Raw genomic sequence first — 27,759 nt, 5'->3', positions numbered from 1 at the left:
CATCATCTTCTCCTGTCCAACTGAGAGGAGTGCTGCTAGTGCTTTACAAAGCAGCTCAGTGCGTCGAGGCAGTGGGGGAGGCTCTGCCCAAAGAGGGAGCAGAAGCAGTGCCTCTGCCCAAGGCAAGCCCAGTATGGCACAACTCTGGCACACTTTTGTGTGCCCGCCCCAAATGTCTACACCATCACCGGCGGCTCCAGTCAGCAGGAGGCAACGGTTCCGTCAGATGGTGACAGACTACATGGCTTGCCCTCTTACTGTACTCCCAGACGGCTCTTCCCCGTTCAAGTTTTGGGTCTCTAAGCTGGATACATGGCCAGAGCTAAGCCAGTATGCATTGGAGGTGCTGGCTTGCCCTGCGGCTAGTGTCTTATCGGAACGTGTCTTTAGTGCCGCAGGTGGTGTACTAACAGACCGTCGCATGCGACTATCCTCCGATAACGTTGACCGGCTTACTTTCCTGAAAATGAACCAGGCCTGGATCTCGCAGGAATTTGCCACTCCTCTGCCTGATTAAGTAATTGGGTGTCATCCAGGTCTCCTGCTGTGTTCATCTTTCTACCACCTGAACTGCTATTCCTGGGCTCCAACACCGCCAGTTGCGGCTCAGAAGTGCAGGCTGCACAGTAAAAACATACGACCCAGTGTTATTGGGTTTCAGTAACGTCAGCTGATCCCCAGCTGTGTAGCCGGCAATGTGTCCTGCGACCGCCACGCTGGCACAACAACCTAAATGTAAGGGAACCTGTCCCCCCCCCCCCCCGTCATTTGTTACTGAAAGAGCCATCTTGTGCAGCAGTTATGCTGCACAAGGAAAAGGTAGCTCTTTTTTTTTAGCTCTTTGCACACGCAGAACTTAACACTTATAAAATGTGTTCACTGATACCGTTATACCGTCCCGGAGCTGGGACTTTCCTTCGTAATGTGCCGCAGCACAGCCATCATTCCTACCCCCTTGGTGCCATGCGCTGCCTCCTCAGCGTTGTTTTAAGCTGTCACGGAGCTTGCGCTGTTCTGTTATCCCTTGGGCATGCCCTATTTGTGCTGCCTGTCTTCTGACATAATTTGGTGTCAGGCTGGCTGCGCCTGTGCGGCCGCGCTGCCCGAGATCCCGCCTCGCAGTGTCTTCTGATTGAGTCACACTGCGGGCCTGGGATCCATGGGCATGCGCAGTGCATATCTTCCCCTCGGGCTCTCGCTCATTTCCCTCCGCCTTCTTTAGACTGTGCGCCGTCAGCTGATCCCTAGCATGCCACAGCCGTGACACCGCACAGTCTGAAGAAGAGGGAAGGAGGGGAGTGAGAGTCGAGGTTATGCACTGTGCATGCCCATGGTTCCAAGGCCTGCAGTGGGATTACGTTAGACGAGACTGCGAGGTGGGATCTGGAGCAGCGTGGACGCACAGGCACTGACAGCCTGACACCAAATTATGTCAGAAGACAGGCAGCGCTAATTGGGCATGGCCAAGGGCTAACAGAACAGCGCAGGCTCCGTGACAGCTTAAAACAACGCTGAGGAGGCAGCGCACGGCATCAAGGGGATAGGAATGACAGCTGTGCTGTGTCCCATTACGAAGGAAATTCGCACCTCCGGAACGGTTTAACGGTATAAGGGGACACATTTTTAGTGTTTACTTCGGTGTTTGCAAGGAGCATAATTAAAAGAGCAACCTTTTCCTTTTGCATCCTTAGTGCTGCACAAGATGGCTCTTTCAGCTACAAACGTCTTGGGGGGGGGGTTAAAGGTTTCCTTTCAACTTGCTCCAATCAGGCTTCGGCCTACACTCTGTTCCTCTGCTCCTCCTGCTGTCCCTGGGCTCTAACACCGCCAGTTGGTGCCTGGAAGTGCTGTGTGCACAGTCAACAGTCGCTCCTCTGTTATTGGGGTTCAGTAACGTCAGCTGATCCCCAGCTGTGTGTGCGGCAATACCTCCAATCTGCTCCTCCTGCTGTCCCTGGGCTCTAACACCGCCAGTTGGTGCCTGGAAGTGCTGTGTGCACAGTCAACAGTCGCTCCTCTGTTATTGGGGTTCAGTAACGTCAGCTGATCCCCAGCTGTGTGTGCGGCAATACCTCCAATCTGCTCCTATTGCTGTCCCTGGGCTCTAACACCGCCAGTTGGTGCCTGGAAGTGCTGTGTGCACAGTCAACAGTCGCTCCTCTGTTATTGGGGTTCAGTAACGTCAGCTGATCCCCAGCTGTGTATCCGGCAACGTGTCATGCGACCGCCACGCTGGCACAACTAAAATGTAAGGGGACCTGTCCCCCCCCCTAGGCGTTTGTTACTGAAAGAGCCACCATGTGCAGCACTAATACTGCACAAGGGAAAGTTCGCTCTTGAAATTATGCTCCTTGCAAACGCTGAACTACACACTCATGTAATGTGTCCCCTCACACCGTCCAACCGTCCCGGAGGTGGGACTTTCCTTTGTAATGTGACGCAGCACAGCCGTCATTGCTACCCCCTTGGCACCGTGCGCTGCCTCCTTAGCGTTGTTTGATTCCGTCATGGACCCTGCGCTGTTATGTTATCCCTTGGCCATGCACAGTTTGCGCTGCCCGTCCTCTGACATCATTTGTTGTCATCCTGGCTGCGCCTGTGCGTCCACGCTGCCCGAAATCACACCTCGCAGTGTCGTCTAATGTGATCCCACAGTGGGCCTGGTATCCATGGCCATGCGCAGTGCATATACTAGCCTCTCACTCCCCTTCTTCACGCTTCTTCAGACTAGGCAGCGTCAGCTGATCCCTAATAGCATGCCACGGCCGTGACGCCGCACAGTCTGAAGAAGCAGGAAGGAGGTGAGTGAGAGGCGATGATATGCACTGCGCATGCCCATGGATCCCTGGCCCGCAGTGGGACTACATTAGATGACACTGCAAGGTTGGATCTCGGGCAGCTTGGACGCACAGGCACTGCCAGCCTGACACCTACATGATGTCAGAAGACGGGCACCGCTAACTGTGCATGGCCAAGGGATAACATTACAGCGCGGGCTCCGTGACAGAACCAAACAACGTTGAGGAGGTGGCGCCCGGCACCAAGGGGGTTGGAATGACGGCCGTGCTGTGTCACATTACAAAGGAAAGTCCCACTTCCGGGATGGTTTGACGGTGTGAGGGGACACATTATATGAGTGTGTACTTCAGCGTTTGCAAGGAGCATAATTTTCGGAGCCACCATTTTCCATGTGCAGTATTACTGCTGTACAAGATGGCTCTTTCAGCAACAAATGCCTGGGGGGGTTAAAGGTTCCCTTTCAACTTGCTCCACTGCAGGCTTCGGCCTACACTCTGCTCCTCTTTGATTCCCTGGGTTTCAACACTGTCAGTTGCCACCTGGAAGTGTTGTCTACACAGAAAAAACACTAGGTGATGTGTCAGTGGGGTTCAGCACCGCCAGCTGTTCCCCTGCTGTGTAGTCGGCAACGTGTCCAGCACAAGCCACGCTGGCACAACAGAACAAAAGCTGCCACCAGTGCAGGCTTCGGCCTACACTCTGCTCCTCTCCTCCTCCTGCTGACCCTGGGCTCAAACACCGCTAGTTTTTGCCCGGAAGTGCTAGCTGCACAGAGAAAAACACCAGCCAATGTGTTAGTGGGGTTCAGCAACGCCAGCTGTTCCCCTGCTGTGTAGCCGGCAACGTGACCTGCAAACGCCACGCAGGCACTGGAACTGAAATTAAAGGGAACCTGGCCCCACCCCCCCAGGTGTTTCTATGTATAACAGCCACCTAGTACAGCAGTACTGCTGCATTTGTACAAGGTGGCTGACTTTTTCTCCTTGCCCACGTGGAACTCAACACGTACAAAATGTGTCTCATTGAGACCATTCCACTGTCCCTGAGGTGTGACTTTCCTTTCTAATGATACGCAGCACCCCCCTTGGTAGCGTTTCCCGTCTTTTGTCATCATGGTTAGATGGCTGCGCCTGTGCATCCGCCATGCTAGAAACAACGCCCCTCGTTGTCATATTTATTTTGACAGCGAGGGTGTGGTTTATGGGCACGAGCAGTGCATATGTTCGCCTGTCTTAACTCATCTCCTTCCGCCTTCTTCAGACTGTGCGGCCTCCTGGCCGTGGTAGGCGATAAGGGATCAGCTGAGGCCGCCCAGTCTGGAGCAGGTGTAAGGACATGTGTAAGCGGCAAACCTATTTACTGCACAAGGCCACAAATCACAGCCACGCAGTGTGATTTTTTGAAAACACACTGTGGGTCTGGGATTCATGTCCATCGCTAACCGCAACGGCCGAAATGAAATGAGGTCAGAAGACAGGAAGCGCTCACAGCGCATGGCCAAGGGATCACAATAGCGCAGACTCCTGTACAGCAAATAACAACGCTCAGGAATCTGCGCCCAGTACCTAGGTGCAAATTTTGACACCTGTGCTGCGTCTCGTTAAAAAGACAAGTCACGCCTCCACAACTGTTTGACAGTATAATGGGCTAAATAGTGTACGTGTTTTAGTCAGCGTGTGCAAGGAGCAAAACAAATAGAGCAACCTTTTACTTGTGCAGCATTAATGCTGCACAAGGTGTGGCTCTTGTACCTTGCAACACCTGAGGGGGGTTAAAGGTAACGTTTGAAATTGGTTCAACTAGGCTTCGGCCTACACTCTGCTCCTCTCCTGCTGATCCTGGGCTGAAACACCGCTAGTTTTTGCCCGGAACTGCTAGCTGCACAGAGAAAAACACCAGTCAATGTGTTAGTGAGGTTCAGCACCGCCAGCTGTTCCCCTGCTGTGTAGTCGGCATCGTGTCCAGCACAAGCCACGCTGGCACAACTGACCAAAAGCTGCCACCAGTGCAGGCTTCGGCCTACACTCTGCTCCTCTCCTCCTCCTGCTGACCCTGGGCTCAAACACCGCCAGTTTCTGCCCGGAAGTGCTAGCTGCACAGAGAAAAACACCAGCCAATGTGTTAGTGGGGTTCAGCACCGCCAGCTGTTCCCCTGCTGTGTAGTCGGCAACGTGTCCAGCACAAGCCACGCTGGCACAACAGAACAAAAGCTGCCACCAGTGCAGGCTTCGGCCTACACTCTGCTCCTCTCCTCCTCCTGCTGACCCTGGGCTCAAACACCGCTAGTTTTTGCCCGGAAGTGCTAGCTGCACAGAGAAAAACACCAGCCAATGTGTTAGTGGGGTTCAGCAACGCCAGCTGTTCCCCTGCTGTGTAGCCGGCAACGTGACCTGCAAACGCCACGCAGGCACATGAACTGAAATTAAAGGGAACCTGGCCCCACCCCCCCAGGTGTTTCTATGTATAACAGCCACCTAGTACAGCAGTACTGCTGCATTTGTACAAGGTGGCTGACTTTTTCTCCTTGCCCACGTGGAACTCAACACGTACAAAATGTGTCTCATTGAGACCATTCCACTGTCCCTGAGGTGTGACTTTCCTTTCTAATGATACGCAGCACCCCCCTTGGTAGCGTTTCCCGTCTTTTGTCATCATGGTTAGCTGGCTGCGCCTGTGCATCTGCCCTGCTAGAAACAACGCCCCTCGTTGTCATATTTATTTTGTCAGCGAGGGTGTGGTTTATGGGCACGAGCAGTGCATATGTTCGCCTGTGTTAACTCATCTCCTTCCGCCTTCTTCAGACTGTGCGGCCTCCTGGCCGTGGTAGGCGATAAGGGATCAGCTGAGGCCGCCCAGTCTGGAGCAGGTGTAAGGACATGTGTAAGCGGCAAACCTATTTACTGCACAAGGCCACGAATCACAGCCACGCAGTGTGAATTTTTGAAAACACACTGTGGGTCTGGGATTCATGTCCATCGCTAACCGCAACGGCCAAAATGAAATGAGGTCAGAAGACAGGAAGCGCTCACAGCGCATGGCCAAGGGATCACAATAGCGCAGACTCCTGTACAGCAAATAACAACGCTCAGGAATCTGCGCCCAGTACCTAGGTGCAAATTTTGACACCTGTGCTGCGTCTCCTTAAAAAGACAAGTCACGCCTCCACAACTGTTTGACAGTATAATGGGCTAAATAGTGTACGTGTTTTAGTCAGCGTGTGCAAGGAGCAAAACAAATAGAGCAACCTTTTACTTGTGCAGCAATAATGCTGCACAAGGTGTGGCTCTTGTACCTTGCAACACCTGAGGGGGGTTAAAGGTAACCTTTGAAATTGGTTCAACTAGGCTTCGGCCTACACTCTGCTCCTCTCCTGCTGACCCTGGGCTCAAACACCGCTAGTTTTTGCCCGGAACTGCTAGCTGCACAGAGAAAAACACCAGTCAATGTGTTAGTGAGGTTCAGCACCGCCAGCTGTTCCCCTGCTGTGTAGTCGGCATCGTGTCCAGCACAAGCCACGCTGGCACAACTGACCAAAAGCTGCCACCAGTGCAGGCTTCGGTCTACACTCTGCTCCTCTCCTCCTCCTGCTGACCCTGGGCTCAAACACCGCCAGTTTCTGCCCGGAAGTGCTAGCTGCACAGAGAAAAACACCAGCCAATGTGTTAGTGGGGTTCAGCACCGCCAGCTGTTCCCCCGCTGTGTAGCCGGCATCGTGTCCAGCACAAGCCACGCTGGCACAACTGACCAAAAGCTGCCACCAGTGCAGGCTTCGGCCTACACATTGCTCCTCTCCTCCTCCTGCTGACCCTGGGCTCTAACACCGCCAGTTTGTGCCCGGACATGCGAGCTGCACAGAGAAAAACACCAGTCAATGTGTCAGTGGGGTTCAGCACCGCCAGCTGTTCCCCTGCTGTGTAGCTTGCAACGTGACCTGCAAACGCCACGCAGGCACATGAACTGAAATTGAAGGGAGCCTGCCCCCCACCCCCAGGTGTTTCTATGTAAAACAGCCACCTTGTACAGCAGTACTGCTGCATTTGTACAAGGTGGCTGACTTTTTCTCCTTGCCCACGTGGAACTCAACACGTACAAAATGTGTCTCATTGAGACCATTCCACTGTCCCTGAGGTGTGACTTTCCTTTCTAATGATACGCAGCACCACCCTTGTTAGCGCTGCCCGTCTTTTGACATCATTGGTTAGCTGGCTGCGCCTGTGTGACTGCCCTGCTCGAAACAACGCCCCTCGGTGTCTTATTTTTTTGAACAGCGAGGGTGTGATTGATGGGCATGTGCAGTGCATATGTTTGCCTGTGTTCACTCATCTCCTTCCGCCTTCTTCAGACTGGGTGTCCTCATGGCCGCGGCAGGCGATAAGGGATCAGATGAGGCCGCCCAGTCTGAAGCAGGTGTAAGGACATGTGTGAGCGTCAAACATATTTACTGAACAAGGCCACGAATCCCAGCCACGCAGTGTGATTTTTTGAAAACACACTGTGGGTCTGGGATTCATGTCCATCGCTAACCGTAACGGCCGACATTAAATGAGGTCAGAAGACAGGAAGCGCTCACAGCGCATGGCCAAGGGATCCCAATAGCGCAGACTCCTGTACAGCAAATAACAACGCTCAGGAATCTGCGCACAGCAGCTAGGTGTAAATTTTGACACCTGTGCTGCATCTCCTTAAAAAGACTAGTAGTCACGCCTCCACTACTGTTTGACAGTATAATGGGCTAAATAGTGTACGTGTTTTATTCAGCGTGTGCAAGGAGCAAAATTAAATAGAGCAACCTTTGACTTGTGCATCATTAATGCTGTTCAAGGTGTGGCTCTTGTACCTTGCAACACCTGAGGGGGGGGTTAAAGGTAACCTTTGAAATTGGTTCAACTAGGCTTCAGCCTACACTCTGCTCCTCTACTCCTCCTGCTGACCCTGGGCTCAAACAACGCCAGTTTCTGCCCGGAACTGCTAGCTGCACAGAGAAAAACACCAGTCAATGTGTTCGTGGGGTTCAGCACCGCCAGCTGTTCCCCTGCTGTGTAGTTGGCATCGTGTCCAGCACAAGCCACACTGGCACAACCGACCAAAAGCTGCCACCAGTGCAGGCTTCGGCCTACACTCTGCTCCTCTCCTCCTCCTGCTGACCCTGGGCTCAAACACCGCCAGTTTCTGCCCGGACATGCTAGCTGCACAGAGAAAAACACCAGTGAATGTGTTAGTGGGGTTCAGCACCGCCAGCTGTTCCCCTGCTGTGTAGTCGGCATCGTGTCCAGCACAAGCCACGCTGGCACAACTGAACAAAAGCTGACACCAGTGCAGGCTTCGGCCTACACTTTGCTCCTCTCCTCCTCCTGCTGACCCTGGGCTCAAACAACGCCAGTTTCTGCCCGGACATGCTAGCTGCACAGAGAAAAACACCAGCCAATGTGTTAGTGGGGTTCAGCACCACCAGCTGTTCCCCTGCTGTGTAGCTGGCAACGTGTCCTGCAAAGGCCACGCAGGCACATGAACTGAAATTGAAGGGAGCCTGCCCCCCACCCCCCCAGGTGTTTCTATGTATAACAGCCACCTTGTACAGCAGTACTGCTGCATTTGTACAAGGTGGCTGACTTTTTCTCCTTGCACACGTGGAACTCAACAAGTGCAAAATGTGTCTCATTACAGACCATTACAATGTCCCTGAGGTGTGACTTTCCTTTTTAATGACACGCAGCACCCCCATTGTTAGCGCTGCCCGTCTCCTGACATCATTGGTTGGCTGGCTGTGCCTGTGCGTCCCCCCTGCCCGACACAACGCCCCCCGTTGTCTCATATATTTTGACTGCGAGGGTGTGATTGATGGGCACGAGCAGTGCATATGTTCCCCTGTCTTCACTCCCCTCCTTCCGCCTTCTTCTGACTGTGCGGCCTCATGGCCGTGGCATGCGATAAGGGATCAGCTGAGGCCGCCCAGTCTGAAGCAGGTGTAAGGACATGTGTGAGCGGCGAACATATTTACTGCACAAGGCCACGAATCCCAGCACCGCAGTGTGACTTTATGAAAAGCCACTGTGGGTCTGGGATTTATGGCCATCGTTAACCGCACCGGCCAACATGAAATGAGGTCATGAGACGGCCTGCACTAACAGGGTATTGCCAAGGGATAACACAAGAGCGCAGTTTCCTGTACTGCAAATAACAACGGTAAGGAATCTGCGCACAGCACCTAGGTGTAAATTTGTACACCTGTGCTGCGTCTCCTTAAAAGACTAGTAGACTAGTCACGCCTCCACTACTGTTTGACAGTATAATGGGCTAAATAGTGTACGTGTTTAATTCAGCGTGTGCAAGGAGCAAAATTAAATAGAGCAACCTTTGACTTGTGCATCATTAATGCTGTTCAAGGTGTGGCTCTTGTACCTTGCAACACCTGAGGGGGGGGTTAAAGGTACCCTTTGAAATTGGTTCAACTAGGCTTCGGCCTACACTCTGCTCCTCTACTCCTCCTGCTGACCCTGGGCTCAAACACCGCTAGTTTCTGCCCGGAACTGCTAGCTGCACAGAGAAAAACACCAGTCAATGTGTTCGTGGGGTTCAGCACCGCCAGCTGTTCCCCTGCTGTGTAGTTGGCATCGTGTCCAGCACAAGCCACACTGGCACAACCGACCAAAAGCTGCCACCAGTGCAGGCTTCGGCCTACACTCTGCTCCTCTCCTCCTCCTGCTGACCCCGGGCTCAAACACCGCCAGTTTCTGCCCGGACATGCTAGCTGCACAGAGAAAAACACCAGTGAATGTGTTAGTGGGGTTCAGCACCGCCAGCTGTTCCCCTGCTGTGTAGTCGGCATCGTGTCCAGCACAAGCCACGCTGGCACAACTGAACAAAAGCTGACACCAGTGCAGGCTTCGGCCTACACTTTGCTCCTCTCCTCCTCCTGCTGACCCTGGGCTCAAACAACGCCAGTTTCTGCCCGGACATGCTAGCTGCACAGAGAAAAACACCAGCCAATGTGTTAGTGGGGTTCAGCACCACCAGCTGTTCCCCTGCTGTGTAGCTGGCAACGTGTCCTGCAAACGCCACGCAGGCACATGAACTGAAATTGAAGGGAGCCTGCCCCCCACCCCCCCAGGTGTTTCTATGTATAACAGCCACCTTGTACAGCAGTACTGCTGCATTTGTACAAGGTGGCTGACTTTTTCTCCTTGCACACGTGGAACTCAACAAGTGCAAAATGTGTCTCATTACAGACCATTACAATGTCCCTGAGGTGTGACTTTCCTTTTTAATGACACGCAGCACCCCCATTGTTAGCGCTGCCCATCTCCTGACATCATTGGTTGGCTGGCTGTGCCTGTGCGTCCCCCCTGCCCGACACAACGCCCCCCGTTGTCTCATATATTTTGACTGCGAGGGTGTGATTGATGGGCACGAGCAGTGCATATGTTCCCCTGTCTTCACTCCCCTCCTTCCGCCTTCTTCTGACTGTGCGGCCTCATGGCCGCGGCATGCGATAAGGGATCAGCTGAGGCCGCCCAGTCTGATGCAGGTGTAAGGACATGTGTGAGCGGCGAACATATTTACTGAACAAGGCCACGAATCCCAGCCACGCAGTGTGATTTTTTGAAAACACACTGTGGGTCTGGGATTCATGTCCATCGCTAACCGTAACGGCCGACATTAAATGAGGTCAGAAGACATGAAGCGCTCACAGCGCATGGCCAAGGGATCCCAATAGCGCAGACTCCTGTACAGCAAATAACAACGCTCAGGAATCTGCGCACAGCAGCTAGGTGTAAATTTTGACACCTGTGCTGCATCTCCTTAAAAAGACTAGTAGTCACGCCTCCACTACTGTTTGACAGTATAATGGGCTAAATAGTGTACGTGTTTTATTCAGCGTGTGCAAGGAGCAAAATTAAATAGAGCAACCTTTGACTTGTGCATCATTAATGCTGTTCAAGGTGTGGCTCTTGTACCTTGCAACACCTGAGAGGGGGGTTAAAGGTAACCTTTGAAATTGGTTCAACTAGGCTTCGGCCTACACTCTGCTCCTCTACTCCTCCTGCTGACCCTGGGCTCAAACACCGCTAGTTTTTGCCCGGAACTGCTAGCTGCACAGAGAAAAACACCAGTCAATGTGTTAGTGGGGTTCAGCAACGCCAGCTGTTCCCCTGCTGTGTAGTCGGCAACGTGTCCAGCACAAGCCACGCTGGCACAACAGAACAAAAGCTGCCACCAGTGCAGGCTTCGGCCTACACTTTGCTCCTCTCCTCCTCCTGCTGACCCTGGGCTCAAACAACGCCAGTTTCTGCCCGGACATGCTAGCTGCACAGAGAAAAACACCAGCCAATGTGTTAGTGGGGTTCAGCACCACCAGCTGTTCCCCTGCTGTGTAGCTGGCAACGTGTCCTGCAAACGCCACGCAGGCACATGAACTGAAATTGAAGGGAGCCTGCCCCCCACCCCCCCAGGTGTTTCTATGTATAACAGCCACCTTGTACAGCAGTACTGCTGCATTTGTACAAGGTGGCTGACTTTTTCTCCTTGCACACGTGGAACTCAACAAGTGCAAAATGTGTCTCATTACAGACCATTACAATGTCCCTGAGGTGTGACTTTCCTTTTTAATGACACGCAGCACCCCCATTGTTAGCGCTGCCCATCTCCTGACATCATTGGTTGGCTGGCTGTGCCTGTGCGTCCCCCCTGCCCGACACAACGCCCCCCGTTGTCTCATATATTTTGACTGCGAGGGTGTGATTGATGGGCACGAGCAGTGCATATGTTCCCCTGTCTTCACTCCCCTCCTTCCGCCTTCTTCTGACTGTGCGGCCTCATGGCCGCGGCATGCGATAAGGGATCAGCTGAGGCCGCCCAGTCTGATGCAGGTGTAAGGACATGTGTGAGCGGCGAACATATTTACTGAACAAGGCCACGAATCCCAGCCACGCAGTGTGATTTTTTGAAAACACACTGTGGGTCTGGGATTCATGTCCATCGCTAACCGTAACGGCCGACATTAAATGAGGTCAGAAGACATGAAGCGCTCACAGCGCATGGCCAAGGGATCCCAATAGCGCAGACTCCTGTACAGCAAATAACAACGCTCAGGAATCTGCGCACAGCAGCTAGGTGTAAATTTTGACACCTGTGCTGCATCTCCTTAAAAAGACTAGTAGTCACGCCTCCACTACTGTTTGACAGTATAATGGGCTAAATAGTGTACGTGTTTTATTCAGCGTGTGCAAGGAGCAAAATTAAATAGAGCAACCTTTGACTTGTGCATCATTAATGCTGTTCAAGGTGTGGCTCTTGTACCTTGCAACACCTGAGGGGGGGGTTAAAGGTAACCTTTGAAATTGGTTCAACTAGGCTTCGGCCTACACTCTGCTCCTCTACTCCTCCTGCTGACCCTGGGCTCAAACACCGCTAGTTTTTGCCCGGAACTGCTAGCTGCACAGAGAAAAACACCAGTCAATGTGTTAGTGGGGTTCAGCAACGCCAGCTGTTCCCCTGCTGTGTAGTCGGCAACGTGTCCAGCACAAGCCACGCTGGCACAACAGAACAAAAGCTGCCACCAGTGCAGGCTTCGGCCTACACTTTGCTCCTCTCCTCCTCCTGCTGACCCTGGGCTCAAACAACGCCAGTTTCTGCCCGGACATGCTAGCTGCACAGAGAAAAACACCAGCCAATGTGTTAGTGGGGTTCAGCACCGCCAGCTGTTCCCCTGCTGTGTAGCTGGCAACGTGTCCTGCAAACGCCACGCAGGCACATGAACTGAAATTGAAGGGAGCCTGCCCCCCACCCCCAGGTGTTTCTATGTATAACAGCCACCTTGTACAGCAGTACTGCTGCATTTGTACAAGGTGGCTGACTTTTTGTCCTTGCCCACGTGGAACTCAAAACGTACAAAATGTGTCTCATTGAGACCATTCCACTGTCCCTGAGGTGTGACTTTCCTTTCTAATGATACGCAGCACCCCCCTTGGTAGCGCTTCCCGTCTTCTGACATCATTGGTTGGCTTGTTGCGCCTGTGCGTCCGCCCTGCCTGAAACAATACTCCTTGTTGTCTTATTTTGACTGCGAGGGTGTGATTGATGGGCACGAGCAGTGCATATCTTCACCTGTCTTAACTCATCTCCTTCCGCCTTCTTCAGACTGTGCAGCCTCATGGCCGCGGCATGCGAGAAGGGATCAGCAGAGGCCGCCCAGTCTGAAGCAGGTGTAAGGACGTGTGTGAGCGGCCAAAATATTTACTGCTCAAGGCCACGAATCACAGCACCGCAGTGTGACTTTATGAAAAGGCACTGTGGGTCTGGGATTTATGGCCATCGTTAACCGCACCGGCCAACATGAAATGAGGTCATAAGACGGGCAGCTCTAACAGGGCATTGCCAAGGGATAACACAAGAGCGCAGACTCCTGTACAGCAAATAACAACGCTTAGGAAGCTGCGCCAAGCACCAAGGCGTTATTTGGGACACCTGTGCTGCGTCTCCTTAAAAAGCCAAGTCACGCATCCACTACAGTTTGACTGTAGAATGGGCTAAATTGTGTACGTCTTTCATTCAGCGTGTGCAAGTAGACAAATTAATAGAGCAACCTTTCACTTGTGCAGCATTAATACTGCACAAGGTGTGTCTCTTGTACTTTGTAACACCTGAGGGGGGGTTAAAGGTTTCCTTTGAAATTGGTTCAAATAGGCTTCGGCCTACACTCTGCTCCTCTACTCCTCCTCCTGCTTCAACACGGGCTCTAACATCGCTAGTTTTTGACCGCAAGTGCTAGCTGCACAGAGAAAAACACACGCCATTGTGTTAGTGGGGTTCAGCAACGCCAGCTGTTCCCCCACTGTGTAGCCGGCAAAGTGTCCTGCAAACGCAACGCAGACACAAAGCTGCCTCCAGTGCAGGCTTCGGCCTACACTCTGCTCCCCCTGCTTACCCTTAGCTCCAACACCGCTAGTTGGGGCTCTAGGAAGACAATCTTTAATAGGCAACGCATCTGGGTTCCAGCACCGCCAGCTGGTTCTCGGCAGTGTTCTTGTCACAGGTACTCCCTCGTGCCAAGCCTGGTTTCAGCACCGTCAGCTGTTTCCGGGTTGTGTCAAGCTCACTGAGACGCCTATGCTTGCCCCGTCGTGGTGCGGTCGGGTTAGCCAACTCCAGGGTGCCTCCAGTTTAGGAGCTTCCTATGTGGGCTGCGTGAACTGGTAGTCAAGGCTGGTTCTGTAGTGCCAGTAGGCCCAGATCCCCCTGTCGGACTGTTGGGGTTCGGTAACTGCGGCTGCCTCGCGGCCTAGCTGTTCTCTCCTCTCCTGTGGGCCTTGGGGTCCACCACCTGGTTCCAGCACCGTCAGCTGGTTCCGGGCCGAGCCTTTGGCTTAGGTGCCTCCTCCTGGGTATCCGAGTTCCGCCAACGTCAGGCGGTCCTTGGTAGTGCTTTTAAGCGCGGGCACCTACAGCTTAGTAACCGGGTTCCAGCACCGCCAGCTGGTCCTCGGTCGTGCCATTGGCTCTTGCACACTGGGGCAACGCATCTGGGTTCCAGCACCGCCAGCTGGTTCTCGGCAGTGTTCTTGAGACAGGTACTCCCTCGTGCCAAGCCTGGTTTCAGCACCGCCAGCTGTTTCCGGGTTGTGTCAAGCTCACTGAGACGCCTATGCTTGCCCCGTCGTGGTGCGGTCGGGTTAGCCAACTCCAGGGTGCCTCCAGTTTAGGAGCTTCCTATGTGGGCTGCATGAACTGGTAGTCAAGGCTGGTTCTGTAGTGCCAGTAGGCCCAGCTCCCCCTGTAGGACTGTTGGGGTTCGGTAACTGCGGCTGCCTCGCGGCCTAGCTGTTCTCTCCTCTCCTGTGGGCCTTGGGGTCCACCACCTGGTTCCAGCACCGTCAGCTGGTTCCGGGCCGAGCCTTTGGCTTAGGTGCCTCCTCCTGGGTATCCGAGTTCCGCCAACGTCAGGCGGTCCTTGGTAGTGCTTTTAAGCGCGGGCACCTACAGCTTAGTAACCGGGTTCCAGCACCGCCAGCTGGTCCTCGGTCGTGCCATTGGCTCTTGCACACTGGGGCAACGCATCTGGGTTCCAGCACCGCCAGCTGGTTCTCGGCAGTGTTCTTGACACAGGTACTCCCTCGTGCTAAGCCTGGTTTCAGCACCGCCAGCTGTTTCCGGGTTGTGTCAAGCTCACTGAGACGCCTATGCTTGCCCCGTCGTGGTGCGGTCGGGTTAGCCAACTCCAGGGTGCCTCCAGTTTAGGAGCTTCCTATGTGGGCTGCGTGAACTGGTAGTAAAGGCTGGTTCTGTAGTGCCAGTAGGCCCAGCTCCCCCTGTAGGACTGTTGGGGTTTGGTAACTACGGCTGCCTCGCGGCCTAGCTGTTCTCTCCTCTCCTGTGGACCTTCAGGTCCACCACCTGGTTCCAGCACCGTCAGCTGGTTCCAGGCCGAGCCTTTGGCTTAGGTGCCTCCTCCTGGGTATCCGAGTTCCGCCAACGTCAGGCGGTCCTTGGTAGTGCTTTTAAGCGCGGGCACCTACAGCTTAGTAACCGGGTTCCAGCACCGCCAGCTGGTCCTCGGTCGTGCCATTGGCTCTTGCACACTGGGGCAACGCATCTGGGTTCCAGCACCGCCAGCTGGTTCTCGGCAGTGTTCTTGTCACAGGTACTCCCTCGTGCCAAGCCTGGTTTCAGCACCGTCAGCTGTTTCCGGGTTGTGTCAAGCTCACTGAGACGCCTATGCTTGCCCCGTCGTGGTGCGGTCGGGTTAGCCAACTCCAGGGTGCCTCCAGTTTAGGAGCTTCCTATGTGGGCTGCGTGAACTGGTAGTCAAGGCTGGTTCTGTAGTGCCAGTAGGCCCAGCTCCCCCTGTCGGACTGTTGGGGTTCGGTAACTGCGGCTGCCTCGCGGCCTAGTTGTTCTCTCCTCTCCTGTGGGCCTTGGGGTCCACCACCTGGTTCCAGCACCGTCAGCTGGTTCCGGGCCGAGCCTTTGGCTTAGGTGCCTCCTCCTGGGTATCCGAGTTCCGCCAACGTCAGGCGGTCCTTGGTAGTGCTTTTAAGCGCGGGCACCTACAGCTTAGTAACCGGGTTCCAGCACCGCCAGCTGGTCCTCGGTCGTGCCATTGGCTCTTGCACACTGGGGCAACGCATCTGGGTTCCAGCACCGCCAGCTGGTTCTCGGCAGTGTTCTTGACACAGGTACTCCCTCGTGCCAAGCCTGGTTTCAGCACCGCCAGCTGTTTCCGGGTTGTGTCAAGCTCACTGAGACGCCTATGCTTGCCCCGTCGTGGTGCGGTCGGGTTAGCCAACTCCAGGGTGCCTCCAGTTTAGGAGCTTCCTATGTGGGCTGCGTGAACTGGTAGTCAAGGCTGGTTCTGTAGTGCCAGTAGGCCCAGCTCCCCCTGTAGGACTGTTGGGGTTTGGTAACTGCGGCTGCCTCGCGGCCTAGCTGTTCTCTCCTCTCCTGTGGACCTTCAGGTCCACCACCTGGTTCCAGCACCGTCAGCTGGTTCCAGGCCGAGCCTTTTGCTTAGGTGCCTCCTCCTGGGTATCCGAGTTCCGCCAACGTCAGGCGGTCCTTGGTAGTGCTTTTAAGCGCGGGCACCTACAGCTTAGTAACCGGGTTCCAGCACCGCCAGCTGGTCCTTGGTCGTGCCATTGGCTCTTGCACACTGGGGCAACGCATCTGGGTTCCAGCACCGCCAGCTGGTTCTCGGCAGTGTTCTTGTCACATGTACTCCCTCGTGCCAAGCCTGGTTTCAGCACCGTCAGCTGTTTCCGGGTTGTGTCAAGCTCACTGAGACGCCTATGCTTGCCCCGTCGTGGTGCGGTCGGGTTAGCCAACTCCAGGGTGCCTCCAGTTTAGGAGCTTCCTATGTGGGCTGCGTGAACTAGTAGTCAAGGCTGGTTCTGTAGTGCCAGTAGGCCCAGCTCCCCCTGTCGGACTGTTGGGGTTCGGTAACTGCGGCTGCCTCGCGGCCTAGCTGTTCTCTCCTCTCCTGTGGGCCTTGGGGTCCACCACCTGGTTCCAGCACCGTCAGCTGGTTCCGGGCCGAGCCTTTGGCTTAGGTGCCTCCTCCTGGGTATCCGAGTTCCGCCAACGTCAGGTGGTCCTTGGTAGTGCTTTTTAGCGCGGGCACCTACAGCTTAGTAACCGGGTTCCAGCACCGCCAGCTGGTCCTCGGTCGTGCCATTGGCTCTTGCACACTGGGGCAACGCATCTGGGTTCCAGCACCGCCAGCTGGTTCTCGGCAGTGTTCTTGACACAGGTACTCCCTCGTGCCAAGCCTGGTTTCAGCACCGCCAGCTGTTTCCGGGTTGTGTCAAGCTCACTGAGACGCCTATGCTTGCCCCGTCGTGGTGCGGTCGGGTTAGCCAACTCCAGGGTGCCTCCAGTTTAGGAGCTTCCTATGTGGGCTGCGTGAACTGGTAGTCAAGGCTGGTTCTGTAGTGCCAGTAGGCCCAGCTCCCCCTGTAGGACTGTTGGGGTTTGGTAACTGCGGCTGCCTCGCGGCCTAGCTGTTCTCTCCTCTCCTGTGGACCTTCAGGTCCACCACCTGGTTCCAGCACCGTCAGCTGGTTCCAGGCCGAGCCTTTGGCTTAGGTGCCTCCTCCTGGGTATCCGAGTTCCGCCAACGTCAGGCGGTCCTTGGTAGTGCTTTTAAGCGCGGGCACCTACAGCTTAGTAACCGGGTTCCAGCACCGCCAGCTGGTCCTCGGTCGTGCCATTGGCTCTTGCACACTGGGGCAACGCATCTGGGTTCCAGCACCGCCAGCTGGTTCTCGGCAGTGTTCTTGTCACAGGTACTCCCTCGTGCCAAGCCTGGTTTCAGCACCGTCAGCTGTTTCCGGGTTGTGTCAAGCTCACTGAGACGCCTATGCTTGCCCCGTCGTGGTGCGGTCGGGTTAGCCAACTCCAGGGTGCCTTCAGTTTAGGAGCTTCCTATGTGGGCTGCGTGAACTAGTAGTCAAGGCTGGTTCTGTAGTGCCAGTAGGCCCAGCTCCCCCTGTCGGACTGTTGGGGTTCGGTAACTGCGGCTGCCTCGCGGCCTAGCTGTTCTCTCCTCTCCTGTGGGCCTTGGGGTCCACCACCTGGTTCCAGCACCGTCAGCTGGTTCCGGGCCGAGCCTTTGGCTTAGGTGCCTCCTCCTGGGTATCCGAGTTCCGCCAACGTCAGGTGGTCCTTGGTAGTGCTTTTTAGCGCGGGCACCTACAGCTTAGTAACCGGGTTCCAGCACCGCCAGCTGGTCCTCGGTCGTGCCATTGGCTCTTGCACACTGGGGCAACGCATCTGGGTTCCAGCACCGCCAGCTGGTTCTCGGCAGTGTTCTTGACACAGGTACTCCCTCGTGCCAAGCCTGGTTTCAGCACCGCCAGCTGTTTCCGGGTTGTGTCAAGCTCACTGAGACGCCTATGCTTGCCCCGTCGTGGTGCGGTCGGGTTAGCCAACTCCAGGGTGCCTCCAGTTTAGGAGCTTCCTATGTGGGCTGCGTGAACTGGTAGTCAAGGCTGGTTCTGTAGTGCCAGTAGGCCCAGCTCCCCCTGTAGGACTGTTGGGGTTTGGTAACTGCGGCTGCCTCGCGGCCTAGCTGTTCTCTCCTCTCCTGTGGACCTTCAGGTCCACCACCTGGTTCCAGCACCGTCAGCTGGTTCCAGGCCGAGCCTTTGGCTTAGGTGCCTCCTCCTGGGTATCCGAGTTCCGCCAACGTCAGGCGGTCCTTGGTAATGCTTTTAAGCGCGGGCACCTACAGCTTAGTAACCGGGTTCCAGCACCGCCAGCTGGTCCTCGGTCGTGCCATTGGCTCTTGCACACTGGGGCAACGCATCTGGGTTCCAGCACCGCCAGCTGGTTCTCGGCAGTGTTCTTGACACAGGTACTCCCTCGTGCCAAGCCTGTTTTCAGCACCGCCAGCTGTTTCCGGGTTGTGTCAAGCTCACTGAGACGCCTATGCTTGCCCCATCGTGGTGCGGTCGGGTTAGCCAACTCCAGGGTGCCTCCAGTTTAGGAGCTTCCTATGTGGGCTGCGTGAACTGGCAGTCAAGGCTGGTTCTGTAGTGCCAGTAGGCCCAGCTCCCCCTGTAGGACTGTTGGGGTTCGGTAACTGCGGCTGCCTCGCGGCCTAGCTGTTCTCTCCTCTCCTGTGGGCCTTGGGGTCCACCACCTGGTTCCAGCACCGTCAGCTGGTTCCGGGCCGAGCCTTTGGCTTAGGTGCCTCCTCCTGGGTATCCGAGTTCCGCCAACGTCAGGCGGTCCTTGGTAGTGCTTTTAAGAGCGGGCACCTACAGCTTAGTAACCGGGTTCCAGCACCGCCAGCTGGTCCTCGGTCGTGCCATTGGCTCTTGCACACTGGGGCAACGCATCTGGGTTCCAGCACCGCCAGCTGGTTCTCGGCAGTGTTCTTGTCACAGGTACTCCCTCGTGCCAAGCCTGGTTTCAGCACCGTCAGCTGTTTCCGGGTTGTGTCAAGCTCACTGAGACGCCTATGCTTGCCCCGTCGTGGTGCGGTCGGGTTAGCCAACTCCAGGGTGCCTCCAGTTTAGGAGCTTCCTATGTGGGCTGCGTGAACTGGTAGTCAAGGCTGGTTCTGTAGTGCCAGTAGGCCCAGCTCCCCCTGTAGGACTGTTGGGGTTCGGTAACTGCGGCTGCCTCGTGGCCTAGCTGTTCTCTCCTCTCCTGTGGACCTTCAGGTCCACCACCTGGTTCCAGCACCGTCAGCTGGTTCCAGGCCGAGCCTTTGGCTTAGGTGCCTCCTCCTGGGTATCCGAGTTCCGCCAACGTCAGGCGGTCCTTGGTAGTGCTTTTAAGCGCGGGCACCTACAGCTTAGTAACCGGGTTCCAGCACCGCCAGCTGGTCCTAGGTCGTGCCATTGGCTCTTGCACACTGGGGCAACGCATCTGGGTTCCAGCACTGCCAGCTGGTTCTCGGCAGTGTTTTTGTCACAGGTACTCCCTCGTGCCAAGCCTGGTTTCAGCACCGCCAGCTGTTTCCGGGTTGTGTCAAGCTCACTGAGACGCCTATGCTTGCCCCGTCGTGGTGCGGTCGGGTTAGCCAACTCCAGGGTGCCTCCAGTTTAGGAGCTTCCTATGTGGGCTGCGTGAACTGGTAGTCAAGGCTGGTTCTGTAGTGCCAGTAGGCCCAGCTCCCCCTGTAGGACTGTTGGGGTTCGGTAACTGCGGCTGCCTCGCGGCCTAGCTGTTCTCTCCTCTCCTGTGGACCTTCAGGTCCACCACCTGGTTCCAGCACCGTCAGCTGGTTCTCGGCAGTGTCTTTTGCTCTTGTACCTTCTGCTCCCCATCCTGGTTCCAGTACCGTCAGCTGGTTCCGGGCAGAGCCTTTGGCTTAGGTGCCTCCTTCTGGGTATCCAAGTTCCACCAACGTCAGGTCGTCCTTGGTAGTGCTTTCGGGCATGGGTACCTCCTGCTTAGTAACCGGGTTCCAGTAACGTCAGCTGGTCCTCGGTAGTTCCATTGGCTCTTGGACCTTCGGCTACCCATCCGGGTTCCAGTACCGTCAGCTGGTTCTCGGCAGTGTCTTTTGCTCTTGTACCTTCTGCTCCCCATCCTGGTTCCAGTACCGTCAGCTGGTTCCGGGCAGAGCCTTTGGCTTAGGTGCCTCCTTCTGGGTATCTGAGTTCCGCCAACGTCAGGCGGTCCTTGGTAGTGCTTTTTAGCACGGGTACCTCCTGCTTAGTAACCGGGTTCCAGTAACGTCAGCTGGTCCTCGGTAGTTCCATAGGCTCTTGAACCTTCGGGTAGCCATCCGAGTTCCAGTTCCATCAGCTGGTTCTTGGCATTTTCTCAGCCTTCTTGTACCTTCTGCTACATTTCCAAGTTGAAGACCCTAAAGTCGACGACCCGGAAAACCACCCCGATGACGACGACGACGACCCGGAAGACCACCCCGATGACGACGACGGCGGAGACGACGACGGCTGAGACGACGACGGCGGAGATGACGACACTGGAGACGACGACCCTGGAGACGACGACATGGAAGACCAAGAAGCAGAAGAACAAGAGGCTGCAGAACAAAGAGCAGAAGAACATTAAGTATAAGACTTAATATCAGAGCAAAAGATATTATCTAAATTATATGCAGAAGAAGACTAAGCAGTGTATGGGGGTGAGTCCGTTCCTCCTCGTGGTGCCCCTGGATAAAGCCTGATGCTGCAGGCCAAACTGAACGCGGACAAATGTAACTTTTGTGACTGGCAGAACGGAAGGTGTAATCTTCCAACTTTTATAGATAACAACTACGGGAATGCCTGTCACAAATGAGAATATGATGAAGAAGTAGAATAGGAAGAATAATAACAGTGGAATAAAAAGAATATGTAGAATAGGAAGAATAATAATAGTTGAATAAAATGAATATGAAGAATGTAATAAAAAAAAAAAATAGGTAGAAGATGAAGAAGAAGATGAATAAGGTGAAGAAGAAGTTGATGTCAAAGATGCTGATGATGATGAAGATGAAAGTGTGGGAAAAGTAAAAAAAAAAAAAGAAAAAAAAAGAAGGGGAAGGGCGTGGAATAGTGAAACATCAATATCTGACAAAATAAAAAAAAATTTACATACTCAATATCTTTTTCACTCCGAACTTCTTAAAAAAAAAAAAAAAACATGCTATTCTATTTGATTGGGCTAAACCTCATTGCCTTTAATGTCTCCGCCACCTCCCACAATACATCCTACATTATTCTTAGTTGTTTTCCTTCATGTAGAATGAACCTACAAGGCAAGAAAGGGTTTATTTTAATTCCGATATTTTGGTCCCATTGACTTGCATTGGGATCGGGTATCGGTATCGGCGATATCCGATATTTTTTGAATATCGGCCGATTCTATCCGATACCGATACTTTCCGATATCGGAAGGTATCGCTCAACACTACTCATTACTGATCCAGCCACATGTCATTTGAAAATTCTGCACACCTTTATAAAGGGTGTTGTATCCTTAGTCTGCATCCCCTTCATTACACAAATACAAGTCACCTGATCTGCTTCATCCAATATGCAAAACCTGTTGGAGTTGTAAAATCTGTATAAAAATGATGACATGGTCAAAATACTCCTTTGCTTAATAATTCTGCCCACTATCATCACCATCACCAATCAAGTATTGTAGATAATACTATAACTATACGGTTTATATGTAGTGGTATTGAATATTTTACATTAATATCATGGTGAAGTATCATATTTTTGCTATTATTCTAATTTACTTACCAAAATTTTTAGAAAAAAACTCTCCTGCTCCTATGTCTCCCCTGTCATTAAATGCGTCGCTGCAGTCCACCAATGCTTCCTTCACGGCATCGTACCCAATCAGTACTATGGTCCGATGGTTTGAAATATAGATGGTATAGACAGGTCCATACGTCTCACTTAGCTAGAGAGATATGAAAATCTTAAAAACTGGTGAATGTGAATTTATCCTCCAAACAAGTAAGATATACTGTAGGCAAAAACTGTATATTTTCTATCTAAAAATTTTAAAAATGATGAGATCCCTGAAGTTAAGATGTAATTGCTACACAGAAGTATACATTTCTGAGTTCATAGCAGGAATCCCATAGTAGGTACCAAATTTATTAGCTGGTCAGAAGAGCAGAATGCACAAAGAGCTTCTCACTGGAGGAACCAACATGTGCTTGGATTACATTTAGCCAATTAAGGGCAAAATGTAATACTTCATTTCTCCTGTGGAGGTGCTGCAGGCACATTAAACACTTGTTGCTGGGTTTTTACACAGATCACTGATAATTGCTGATGGTACGAAGTGGCAGGCATCCTTTATGATCAGCTTATTATATAGGATCCTAATAAAAGTATACAGATAGATAGAGATAGATAGATAGATAGATAGATAGATACATATAAACGCGTACAAAAAATGCCGCGTATGTACGCGCTTATATGCGTTTTTTCCACCACTTGCGGATGCGGATTAAACGCTGCGGATTTAAATGCAAATGTGAAACTAGCCTTATATATACTGTAGGCAAAAACTGTTTATTTACCCTTTAAATGTGCCAAAAATATTGAAATTCCTTATGCGAAGATGTAATTGCTACACAGACCTATACACTTTTGAGTTTATAGTTGGAATCCCATAGTAGGTGACATTTTTTTTTTAATTAAATTTAGCCAATTAATTTTAAAGGGCAAAATGTAATACTTAGTTTCTCCTGTGGAGGTGCTGCAGGCACATTAAATATTTGTTGCTGGATTTTTCCACAAATCACTGCTAATTGCTGATGGTGCTATTAGTAGTGATCTTTTATGATCAGTTTATTATACAGGATCCTAGCAAAAGTATACTGTCCTAAGTACTTTTATTTTTTGACAGTGAAACTAATTTTATAATGGATAGATAGATAATAGATAGATAGATAGATAGATAGATAGATAGATAGATAGATAGATAGATAGATAGATAGCAATAAAAAAATGGAACAGCACAAATCCAATACTTATCTTCGGGTGCAAGGCCCCAAATAACCTGTCCACTGGTTACTCTTGGTAAATATACTTCACAAAAACAGGCAGCACTCCATATTCTTAGAAAATTGTGTAGGGTTTAATTATACCCACATCACCGTGCAACGTTTCGGCTCACACGAGCCTTTCTCAAGCAGTGAGTATGGTTACAAGCTGCATATATATATAGGAACAAATCCCCAACATCCTCCAATCATAGCCTATTAACAGACATCATGTGCTACATAAATTCTTACAATTTCCATAAAGTGCTACAGTGCTCATTGTGCAAACATTATCAGGTGAACAATTACATTCAGCCCATTACTGTCATTCCTTAGTATTTACCTCCGGAGGGACCAAGTGTTTAATGGAGTTGCCAGCATGTAACCGGCGTTCTATAGATCCTACTGCGCATGTCAGACTGCATCATGAATACAGGACGGATCAGGGGCCAATCAAAGAAAAGAAAGGTGTACCTAGCGTCCGGCGCATGCGCAATATCCCCGACGGACGCCATCTTGTGTGTGGCATAGAACCTAGGCACTTTTCCACACTACATTAAATCCAATAACTAGCGCTCGGCGCATGCGCAATAGCGCTAACGAACGCCATCTTAGGTGTGGCACAGAACCATCAATACTTCGCTATACATGTGGCGATTAACTCGCGGTACTTGCACACTGACACCCGCAATCGCCACATACTTATAGCGTCTGCAAGTGGTTTACCCTAGAGCACTCAATTATAGCTGTGACACCTATAGTCAGGTATTTGTCCAACAGCATTCACAAGCCACCTTACATATCCGTGGCTAATCACAGCTCATACCTCCGTTAGACTCATCTACCACCACTGTTTTAGTCCACTGGGCTGAATGCCCTATCTTTAGCCTAATGGACATAGAATTGAACCTGATCCCGCCCTGACACACCAGATGTGGCCTTTATTCAGACCCTCATCTGGTAGTCACACAGTGTCCCGAGGGTGCCCCCAATCCTCATCAGACTAGGTGCCACCACTCATGACCCCTGTCCAGCAGTAGTACTCTAGTCCGGCTTATGTGAACATACATGTGGCTGCTATCAAGAGAGTCAACGAAAGATTAACCGTATCCCACCACTACTCAAGGGTATTCCACCATATATGTAGTTACCACTTAAAAACTTAAAAAATTATAAACAACTAAAAAATGTTTTACAATAATTTATTCATTGGCCACTGATCCAGTCTATGTGTAAATTTCATGATACCAAATAAGTAAACTTCAAGTCTCCATATTCTTTAGAAGAGAAAATAAATTTACACGGAAAAATTTTTTTTATAGAGAAAAACACACATCTTTGAACTCCAACATTAAAGGTCACTCCAGAGGTAATATTCGGAACATCCGACAGTAGAGGCACCTATACAGAAATAAAGAATAAAATTAGGAACATACTCAAAAAAATCAAGTACTCCCAAATATAAAATACATTAACCAAGTTAATAACCCCACAGTTTCAATATGGGAACAATATATTTATAAAACCGTATGTAATTTGAAGTCTACATTCAGGCCATTAGGTCTGAGTGTGTTCAATCTATAAATCCACATCAATTCTTTTTTCTTTAGGATGAGCTCCCTATCCCCTCCCCTCCTTCCTAACGTTACTCTATCAATTATCTTGAATTTCAAATCTTTTTCCGAATGATTACATTCAACAAAATGTTTAGGGACAGGAAGATCCGTCTTCTTTTTCCTTATGGAATACCGATGCTGGTTCATTCGTACCTTGAATTTACATGTTGTTTCACCTACGTACCGCATATGACACGGACACATCAACAAGTAGACCACAAAGTCTGAACTACATGTTAAAAACTGTCTGATTTCAAACTTTTTACCCGTAACCGGATGTTCGAAAGTCGCACCATTTACCATATAGGTGCAATTCACACATCCAAGGCAAGGGAAACAGCCATTTTTACTGGAACCCGTCAAAAAAGATTGTCTACTCTTCCTCATTGGACCAACATCAGATTTAACCAGAAAGTCTTTAATATTCTTATTCCTTTTATAGGAAAATAATGGCGGTAGTCCAAGCTCCTTAACTCCGGGCAAGCATCTTCCCAACATACCCCAGTGTTTACTAATGACCTTAGCAATGTCTCTACTCTCCTCACCATACATGGTGACAAACGGAACCCTCCTATATTCAGTGGCTTGTTTATCTCCCGTATCTTTATATAGAAGTACCCTCCTACTCCTCCGTAATACCTTATTTTTTGTTGTTTCCATTAAATCCCTAGGATATCCTCTACTTAGGAATTTATCCACTAGTGTATCCACCACTGTACCCACTTCTTCCTCATTCTTGACTATGCGTCTAATCCTGAGTAATTGACTTAGAGGAATCGATCTCACCATGGATCGTGGGTGCTGACTATCGTACAATAACAAATTGTTTCTGTCCGTATTTTTCAAAAAGAGTCTGGTACTGAGCTGCCCCTCTTTTAAACTAACAAGCACATCAAGAAATTGGATGTCAGTTCGCGACATCACCAATGTGAACTTTATTGTTTCATCAATAGTATTCAGAAACTGATAAAACTCCTCCAACTCATTTTGAGAACTGGTCCAGAGGAGGAAGACATCATCTATGTACCGCCACCACGCCAGAACATGCTGGAAGTGGTGGGATACATAGATGAGGTCCTCCTCCAGGGCTTCCATAACCAAATTAGCATATGCGGGGGCCATATTGGCCCCCATAGCTGTCCCACGTCGTTGCGTATAAAACGCGTCACCAAACAGGAAATAACTCCTTTTCAAAATGATCTCTAACATATTTAGCAAGAAGGTTTTACCCTCCGATGTGCACTTCAACGGATCCAATTTCCTCCCCACTGCCTTTAAACCCTGCTTGTGATCAATGGAGGTGTATAATGACACTACATCGAAGGATGCAAGTATGACCTCACCCTCGATATGCAGTGCCTCCAATTTTCTCAGGAAATCGGTAGTGTCCCTAATGTATGACCTACACTCCCTGGCCATAGGGTTAAGTATCCTATCTAAGAAGATTCCCATTTTATTGAATACTGACCCCACCCCCGAGACTATAGGTCGTCCCGGGGGATTGATCAGGGTCTTATGAATCTTTGGGATTATATAAAGCACTGGAGTGCGCGGGTTATCTTCAAAGAGGAATTCATATAGATCTTGATCAATCACAAAGGCATCCAGAGCTTCTTTTAGACATGCCTTAATTTCTCTATTAATGGTAAACTTCGGATCCCCCTCCATTTTTGTGTACACAAATTCATCACCAAGTTGTCTCATTATTTCTGTAACATACATTTCCTTGTCCATGACGACGACCGCTCCCCCCTTATCCGCGGGTTTTACTACGATCCCGTCGTCATGGACAAGTTCCTGCAGTGCTTCAAATTCCTCCTTGAGAATATTAGGATGTATAAATTCTTTACTCCTATTGTTACGTAATTGCTCAACGTCAGATCTTACCGCCTTTTCAAAGGCCTCGATAACCGCTGGACCTGTTGGTGGTAAAAATTTACTACTTTTTTTCAGCTGTACCCCATTCAAATCAAATTCACTTATTTTCACTTTCTTACTATTATCCTTGTCACTGAACCATTCCCTCAGTTTAATCTGTCTGAAAAAACGTTTAAGATCAAGTTGCAGCTCAAACCAGTCTATGTGTGCACACGGGCTGAAATTCAATCCTTTGCTCAATACCGAAATTTGCATACCCGTTAGTACCTTTTTGGAGTTGGAGGAGTTTTATCAGTTTCTGAATACTATTGATGAAACAATAAAGTTCACATTGGTGATGTCGCGAACTGACATCCAATTTCTTGATGTGCTTGTTAGTTTAAAAGAGGGGCAGCTCAGTACCACACTCTTTTTGAAAAATACGGACAGAAACAATTTGTTATTGTACGATAGTCAGCACCCACGATCCATGGTGAGATCGATTCTTCTGAGTCAATTACTCAGGATTAGACGCATAGTCAAGAATGAGGAAGAAGTGGGTACAGTGGTGGATACACTAGTGGATAAATTCCTAAGTAGAGGATATCTTAGGGATTTAATGGAAACAACAAAAAATAAGGTATTACGGGGGAGTAGGAGGGAACTTCTATATAAAGATACGGGAGATAAAGAAGCCACTATATAGGAGGGTTCCGTTTGTCACCATGTATGGTGAGGAGAGTAGAGACATTGCTAAGGTCATTAGTAAACACTGGGGTATGTTGGGAAGATGCTTGCCCGGAGTTAAGGAGCTTGGACTACCGCCATTATTTTCCTATAAAAGGAATAAGAATATTAAAGACTTTCTGGTTAAATCTGATGTTGGTCCAATGAGGAAGAGTAGACAATCTTTTTTGACGGGTTCCAGTAAAAATGGCTGTTTCCCTTGCCTTGGATGTGTGAATTGCACCTATATAGTAAAGGGTGCGACTTTCGAACATCCGGTTACGGGTAAAAAGTTTG

At 51.2% G+C, this 27,759-nt stretch overlaps 1 protein-coding gene across 2 annotated transcripts in view; it reads right to left on the bottom strand.

Annotated features, from left to right (window-relative positions):
- The window catches only part of LOC138661762 (cytochrome P450 2C8-like), a 77,201-nt gene that overhangs the window by 27,858 nt on the left and 21,584 nt on the right, over window positions 1–27,759 (bottom strand). For both annotated transcript variants that reach the window (XM_069746660.1, XM_069746659.1), the window contains exon 2: window positions 22,005–22,167. In XM_069746660.1, the coding sequence (XP_069602761.1) occupies window positions 22,005–22,167 (163 nt within the window). The remainder of the gene's footprint in view (window positions 1–22,004; window positions 22,168–27,759) is intronic.

Source organism: Ranitomeya imitator, chromosome 2 (genome assembly GCF_032444005.1).
Source record: "Ranitomeya imitator isolate aRanImi1 chromosome 2, aRanImi1.pri, whole genome shotgun sequence".
Lineage (NCBI taxonomy): Eukaryota > Metazoa > Chordata > Amphibia > Anura > Dendrobatidae > Ranitomeya > Ranitomeya imitator.
Note: the sequence above shows the minus strand (reverse complement) of the source record. Positions and strands in the feature narration are given on the sequence as shown.